An 8,056-nucleotide genomic window follows, 5' to 3' on the forward strand; every position below is an offset into this window, starting at 1 on the left:
CTGCCTGTGAGCCCCTCACCCTCACCTCCTTCACTGCCTGTGAGCCCCCCACCCTCACCTCCTTCGCTGCGGGTCCCCCACCCTCACCTCCTTCACTGTGCCTGTGAGTTCCCCGAGCTTCTTCCTGATAACTTCACTGGTCCTGACGGTCTCAGATTCGATGGTTTTCTAGGGAAAGCACATTGTTTCTTTTTGTTACAATCCAGGCTTTAAATGATCTCACCACCAGGGTCACAGAGGCGTTTGCTCACCAGCTCCTTCCTCCCCAGATCTCCCACCCCGGCCAGCACTCCTCAGTGGTCGGGAGGTTCTAGACAGAAGACAGCTCGGCCTGGGAGTCTCAGCAGCCGACAGCCCCTTACCAAGCAACGTGGGGCAGCTCAGAGCCCTCCTGGGCACAGTAGTCCCCAGCGGCGGGTCTCTCCCTGTGGGTGGAGGGGTGATCCTGTCCCACCCCACCTGTCAGCAGTGTACTTCAGGGGGCGCTGCTCTCAGCATCACACACCACTCTCCCCTCTCTGCCCCAGCCCAGCCTCCAGCCACCGCAGCTCGGGCCTGCATTCCCTCTGCCGCCATTGCTAGTTATGGATGGAATTATGTCTCCCCAAATGTGTTGGAACCCTAACTCCTGTACCTGTGGACGTAATCCCACTTGGGAACAGAGTTTTCTTTGTTAACAAGGCCCTATTGGCACAGAGTGTGTCCTAAATAATCACTTTTGAGACAGAAAAGCACAGATTGGACACAGTGAAGCAAGGACAGAGGGAGGAAAGCTGTCACATGCAGATCACCAAGAAACAGAGGAGAAGCTGCAAGAGACAAGAATCTTCCCCCAGAGCCAACAGAGAGCTCCCCCACAGTCACACCCTGAATCTGGATTTCTGGCCTCCTGAACTATGAGAAAAACGTGTGTTCATTAAAGCCATCCACTTGTGGTATTTCTGTTACAGCAGCACTAGGGAACTAAGACAGCCTACAAACAACCCCTCTGCCCACTTCCTGAAAGTAAGGGAAGGCCATCTTCCACCTCGTGGACTCCCCTGCAGGCAAGCCCTCAGTTAGCTAGTCCGAATGACAGAACCCAGGGGACGCTCACTGGGCTGGCCCATGTCCTAGCTGGGGGCCAACAGAACAAAACCCCACAGGGCCTGGGCAAGTGCCAGCAGCTCTGTGGCTGGGCGCTCATCGGTGGGAGGGGGATACTGCACCTGCCTCGCTGGGTCCTTACACAGAGTCCAACTAAAGGACATGGAGCCCAATGATAGCGGCTAGAGCTTGATGGCTGCCCAGTAAGAGAATGTAGCGGTCATGAAATCACTGCACCAGCAATGATGAAATCAGTGTACCATAGCCCCCTTGCTACCCCTTTTCGTTCAGAGCCTCAGCCAGGAGGCAACCAGGAGCAGCATGGCTCAAATCCAGTGTGCAGTGTATCACCTGGAGGGCCTGTGAAGGTGCACATTCTGAAATTGTTCCACATTTTCCCCCTTTTGATCAGGATTCTTCTATAGCATTCTTGATCTAATTGTTTAGTAATGGTAGCCATCCAGTTCTTCTGGTCTCATGGCAAAGGAGGGAATTGTTTATGGAGGTGACTGGACACACATTCCATTTCCTCCACCGATTCCTCACTCTCCTTCTTTCTCTGGTTTTCCCAGGAAACACAGACCAATTGTTGTACCTTAGATGGCTGCTCACAAGCTTTTAAGACCCCAGGCACTACACAGTGAACTAGGAGGTAGAACAGAAACACCAAGATCAATATTCAAATTCTCATGGAATCTAGTCTTTCTGGAACCACTGAAGCTAAATGACTCCCCAAAACTATTACCTTGAGAAAATCTTTAAAACTTGAACCGAAACTATCCCCTGAAGTCATCTTTGAACCAAATAATGGTTTAGCTTAACTACAAATGAACGTCTGAACTAAACATCATAGTCTTTTAAAGAATTATCTATATGTGAACAAACTGACAACACAACTCGAAAGGACAGATGGGAAACTTAGGAGGCAGTGAGTCTGTGTTGACGATGGTGAAATAGCTTGGAAGAGGTTGACAAAGGTGGCACAACTTGAAGAACGTAACCAATGTCACTGAATTGTATACGTAGAAATTGCTGAACTGGTATATGTTTTGTTGTGTATATTCTCACCAAAAAATATCAATTCATTAAAAAAGAAAAAGACACAGACTCTGATCAAGGAGGTCAGGAGGGGCCTGAGACCCTGCATTGCTCACAAACTCCCAGGAGAAGCCAATGCTGCTGGTCTCATCACAGGACTGGGAGCCCCTTCTGTTCCCTTAGTGCAGTGAGCTCAGCTCCATACAGGCCACCCCGCCCCCAGCCACCCTGGCCCTGAGCTTGGCTGCTGTCCAGGGGCCAGAGAAATCCTGGCTCTGGACACAAGTGTGTCGGCCGAGACAGACACAGAGTAAAGGCACTCACATATTTCCTTCGGGCTTCCTGGAGCGCGTCTGACTCTTCCAGCTTCTTGGCCTCGTCTCGGAATTTTTTTATACTTTCTTTCATTTCTTTGTTTTTGGCTAATTCCTGTTTGATATTATCTAGCAAGCCGGACAGGAAGCCTTTTCTGTTGCCAGAAGAATAGGATTTGGACTGAAAAGAATGTAAAAGAAAAAGTTAGAAAGAAAACTGGTGAGCACAGAGGGACAATGAGTGATGTTTTCATTTTCTGCTTTCCGTTGATACAGGTTTAACGATGAATAACTATCTTTTTTACAATAGTAATTATGGTAAGCAACAAATTTTAAAAAACTCTAAGCTCCTTCTCCCACAAAGGAAACACTGAGGACAAGAACCAGGTCAGCTCAGGGCCACAAGAGATGGACCCTTATAGAACGGCAGAAAAATGTGGAACAGAACCTCAAATTCCCAACCAAAAATACAAAGGCAGACTTACTGAACCAAATGACACTGGAGGATTCCCTGAGACTACTGCCCTGAGATACTCTTTAAACCTTGAACCGAAACTAGCCTGAGGTCACCTTTAAGCTAAATAACAGATTGGCTCACAAAAAATATCACCCGTAAGTACTGTGCTCCTTTTAAAATATCATCTGTATTAGACCAATCGGTCAACAATTATTTTAAAACAAAGATGAGAATGTAAGGGGGCAGGGAAACTAGATGAATGGAAACGCAACAACCAAAACAGAAACAAGAATGTTCACACATTGTGAAGAATGTAACCAGTGTCACTGAACAATTTGTGTAGAAATTGTTGAATAGGGACCTAAACTGTTGTGTAAACCTTCACCAAAAGCACAATGAAACATTATTTAAAAAAAAAAAAACAAAAAAAAACAAACCCTAGACACAGCTTGGAGTCCTCATGGGAATTCAAACACACTCACATTCACCAGGGCAAAGGTCAATATCCAGAGGGGGCCCCAGGCCTGGAACTGGAGTTGGAAGGATTCTGGGCCTCTGAATCTCAAGGGCCCTGCACAGGGTGACTCCCTGGGATTCTGGGGCTAGGAGAACTTCCTCCCACCCCCACTAGATCTGCTTCCTCTGGGGCCACTCCAGGTCCCCAGGTGGCACCCACCTGTCACTCAAGGGAGACGGGCACAGTCCTCCCTCTCCGGGCCCACAGGCTCGGCTGCAGGGAACCCGAGCTCAGGGTTCCCACCCTTGGGAAAACCCACCACATCCAGGGGCTCAGCTCCAGACACAAGAGCCCGTACTGCACGCAGCTCGATGATACCAGCTCCAGAGAAGGCAGAGCCAGGTTCAAATCCCTGCTTTGCCCTGTGTGTAACCGAGTGGCTTCAAAAGGGAAACCACACAATGAGGACTGTCAGAGTCATGTCACAGGAAACAGCCATGTGTGGTCGGCTCCTCCCAACATTTCCATGGGTGCATCCCCAGCCGCAGCAGTTGGGGTCACTCTGCCAGCTTTAGGAAGGATGGACTCTCGATGTTCATCAAGCCATAAGGGCAAGCTGCCCTGAGCCTGGGTGCTGCTTCCCAGGAGTGGGGCAGCAGCAGGCCACAGTCCCATTCAACCTGCTTAGCCAGGTTCTAAGACGATCTAGGGGTGCAGCACATTGCATCAGCCTTACCACATCCTCTGGGGCTGCAAATCTTGGGTGCTGGGGGACTACACAACTAAGGGAAAAGGCCCACAAGCAGCCCAGAACTGGACTGGAGGATAACGCCCGTGTGAAGCAGGCGCAGGTAGCAGCTGTCTGAGATAAGGCTGCTGAGACGAGACTCTGTTGTGGGAAGAGGGGGAGGAGGGTGTAAGCAGCCCAAGCACGCAGGTTTGGGAAAGGGAGCAGAGCTCTCAGCTTCCCTCCTCCAGGTGGTGAGACCCAAGCAGAAGCTCGGTTCACAGGGAGAGACCAGGAGGCCAAAAACTCTAGCAAACACTACTTGGGAGGAAGACTGAGCGGATAGGAGGGGCGTAGCCTGGGGAAGCCTAGGGAATGATGGGTGACTGCTCAAACGCCTAAAAGGCTACTATCACAGGAAAAGGGAGAAGCCTTGCTTGGTGAGGGACCCATGGGGAAAGCCTCAGGGAAGCGGACTTCTGCTCAATACAGGGATGGCTTTTCTAGCCATTAGAGCTAACATAAGGTGCCACTTTGTGAGGGAGGAGTGCCTCGTCCCTAAAGACGTCCAGCAAGAGTTGGTCGACTGCTTCCCAAGCATGCTGGGCTCTGTAACCGGAAAGCCTCGGATGTGGAATGCTTGCCATGACCCTTGTCTCTCTCCTGCCAACAAAGTCTGGCTTTTCAGATCTCCCCTACCATCGGCTTGCTCACACCCCAAGCCACTCACCAGGGACAGCTCTCCACCTGGCCGGCGTATCTGACAGGTCAATCCGTGGGGCAGCGGCAGTAGGTTGTGGCTGGCAAGAAACTGGACTCCATTCCCAAGGCATCTCTGATTGGGGAGAAAAAAGAAAGATCCATTAAAACAAGAGGGTGACTGGAAGGTAAGGTATGCCACCCTAAAAAAGAAAGGGCTGCCTGAGATTCATTCCCCGATTTCTATCGCCTGCCTGCTGCACGCTGAATACATTTCAATCTTCCCACTGTCTGCAAAGCCAGTGGAATCTGGCAGAAAGAGAAAATACCGCATCCTCAGCTCCTGGGCTTGTATCTACCCTCTTGCCTCTGAACCTGGGGGAAAATGGATGGGTCCCAGGATGTGCCAACCTATGGGGGAAGACGGTTAAATATGTTGTTTTTGTCAGTTGCTCCCTGGTGGTACACTGTTTAAGAGTTCGACTGCTAACCAAAAGGTCAGCAGTTCGAACCCACCAGCTGCTCCTTGGAAACCCTATGGGGCAGTTCTACTCTGTCCTATAGGGTTGCTATGAGTGAGAATCAACTCAATGGCAATGGGTTTGGTTTTTTTAGCTGTTGGTTGCCATCAAGTTGGCTTCGACTCATGGCTACCCTATGTACAACAGAACAAAATGCTGCCTGGTTCTGTGACATCTTCATCATCTTTGACATACTTGAGTTCATTGTTGTGGCCACTGTGCATTCTGAGTGCCTTCTAACCTAGGGGGCTCATTGTTTAGTACTATATTGGACGACGTTCTGTTGTGATCCATAGGGTTTTCATTGGCTGGTTTTCGGAAGCAGAAAGCCAGGCCCTTCTTCCTAGTCTGTCTTAGTCTGGAAGGTCTGCTAAAACCAGTTCACCATGGGTAACCCTGTTGGTATTTGAAATACTGGTAGCATAGCTTCCAGCATCCTAGCATCACACTGGCTACTACAATAGGACAAACTGACAGATGGGTGGTGGTGGTTTAATATGCCAACCCTGGTAGCACAGTGGTTAAGTGCTTGGCTGCTAACCTAGAGACTGGTGGTTTGAACCCACCAACAGCTCCACGGGAGAAAGGATGTGGCAGTCTGCTTCTGTAAACATTACAGCCTTAGAAACCCTATGGGGTATTTCTACTCTGTCCCATAGGATGGCTATGAGTCAGAATCAACTCAGCTGCAATGGGTTTGGGTTTCATTTTAATCCCACAGTCTGAAAAAGGGCACACTGAGCCTTGATGCCGGTGGCCAGCAGTCTTCTCTAACAGAAGACATGGGCTTTCAGAGGCAAACACTGATAACGTAGCATCCCAGGCACAGCCCTGGAAGAAACTCACAATGCCTTGGTCAAGGGTTGAGCCACAAGCAAGGCATCACAAGGGAGTCACACTAGGCAAAGACCCAGCAAACCTCACATGAAAGGCATCTTCTTCCACCAACTTATGAACTTTAGCTCTGTTAGGGAAGGGCCTGGGGGTACTGTTCAACACTGCACCCCATCACCCAGCACACAGCCTGGCACACTGATGTGAGACGACCCAACAGAGCCACTCTTCCATTTGCACATTTGGTGGTACAATGGTTAAGTGCTTGGCTGCTATCTGAAAGGTTGGTGGTTCAAACGCACCCAGCGGCTCCATGGGAGAAAGACCTGGCGACCTGCTCTTGTAAAGATTACAGACTAGAAAACCCTATGGGGTAGTCCTACTCCGTCACATGGGTTGCTATGAGTCGAAATCCACTCGACAGCACCTAAGTACAAGAGGACCTTTCCTCTCCATGTTCCCTGCCTCCTAGCTCTGGGAACCCCAAGGAACACGCCAAACCACTATCTCCTATAGCTACTTGAGAGACTCACTCTTCAGAGTTTAAAAACATTGAAACCTGTGACAGCCAAAACTTGTCAGGACTGCTTTGCTTTTCTGGGTCTTGCAAATTTTCCGCCTGTGGCAGGGCACAGCCTTACCACTTTTCTATAGCTCATTTTACTGGAAAATATTTGAGTTTTCCTTCTCTGGCAGGTTTCCCCCTTACAGAAGTTCTGGCTTTCACAGGTGTTACTGTAACGTTTTATTTCTCAATATATCTACACTCATAGACCCCAGACCACTGACTTCGGCGATGGTCTAAAATATAAGCAGATGGCTGCCAAATGTAAATTCAACCTCTAAACCCAGAATCAAAAGACAAACGGCCAAGAAAAAAAAAAAATCAGTTCTGAGTCAAAGACACCTTGCTTTTCCTCACACTAGGAAGCCTACGAGTTTTAACAGTTTAGCTCTGGCATCAGACTGACCTGGGCTTTGCAACAGGTCAGCTACCCACTAGCTGTGGGCAGGTTGCTCAACCTGCCTAGGTTTCTAGTTTCCTAATCTTGAAACAGGGACAAGCAGCAGCAACATGAAGTGCTGTTTTCTCAGTGAGCTCTCCACACCCTGAGTCCCACCGCCCTAGGGACTCAAGAGCCCAAGCTCTTGGCCATGGCGAGAACCGCCTCCCGCACTTTCACGTGAGGGTAACAAGAGGGAGGCAGGAAATGCTCTCGGTAGAGGACCTGGTATATAAATGATAGACATGACTGTCACTTTGCCTTCCCTTGCCTAGTTGTTCTCAACAGGCGGCAGCCACCCCAAGCACGTGGGGTGAGGGGCGATCTGCTCCCCGCCGGGCTGCGCGCCTCGCACCCCCGGCCCAGAGCGCTCGGTCCTCGCGCCCAGGCCCCTCGACCCCGGCCTCGGCTGACCCAACCTCAAGCCTCTCGCCCGAGCCCAGGGAAGGGCCGCGGGAGCCAAGGACCTGAGGAGAAAGAGGCCTTGGAGGCCGCGGACCCGGAGCCCCTTAGGCGCCCGCCCCGCCTGCCCGCACGTCCGCTCACCCGCGGGCAGCGGCACCAGCTTTGCCGCAGCGCCGCCGCCGCCATGTTGGAAGAGCCCCTGTGACCTTTCCCCGGCGAGGCCCGATGGCGTCATCCATGGCGCCCGCCGGGGTCTCAGAGAGGGAGAGGCCTCTGATTGGACGTGGCTCCACAGAGGGGCAGGGCCCGGAAGAGGGAGGATGTGGCCCCGGGGGGCGGGCACGCCTGAGGTAGAGACCTGTGATTGGACAAGACTAAAAGGGGGCGAGGCCTGGAACTTGGAATTAGTCGGGAGCTAGTCGGGAGCGGTGATTCCTTTAGAGATTGCGCAGGATTCTTGTGGTTTGAGGGACGTGCAGACGGACTGACCGACCACCAGGACGTAGTCAGTTGG

At 51.1% G+C, this 8,056-nt stretch overlaps 1 protein-coding gene across 1 annotated transcript in view; it reads right to left on the minus strand.

Moving 5' to 3' along the window:
• Positions 1 to 7,754, minus strand: part of TIMM44 (translocase of inner mitochondrial membrane 44) — a 19,476-nt gene extending 11,722 nt beyond the window's left edge. Inside the window, exons 1-4 of the mRNA XM_004378397.2 lie at positions 7,684 to 7,754; positions 4,810 to 4,914; positions 2,449 to 2,619; positions 88 to 168 (exon numbers count right to left, since the gene is read on the minus strand). Coding sequence (XP_004378454.1) covers positions 88 to 168; positions 2,449 to 2,619; positions 4,810 to 4,914; positions 7,684 to 7,728 — 402 coding nt within the window. The 5' untranslated portion in view covers positions 7,729 to 7,754. The remainder of the gene's footprint in view (positions 1 to 87; positions 169 to 2,448; positions 2,620 to 4,809; positions 4,915 to 7,683) is intronic.
• Between the last annotated feature and the right edge of the window lie 302 nt (positions 7,755 to 8,056).

Source organism: Trichechus manatus, unplaced genomic scaffold, assembly GCF_000243295.1.
Source record: "Trichechus manatus latirostris isolate Lorelei unplaced genomic scaffold, TriManLat1.0 scaffold00057, whole genome shotgun sequence".
Lineage (NCBI taxonomy): Eukaryota > Metazoa > Chordata > Mammalia > Sirenia > Trichechidae > Trichechus > Trichechus manatus.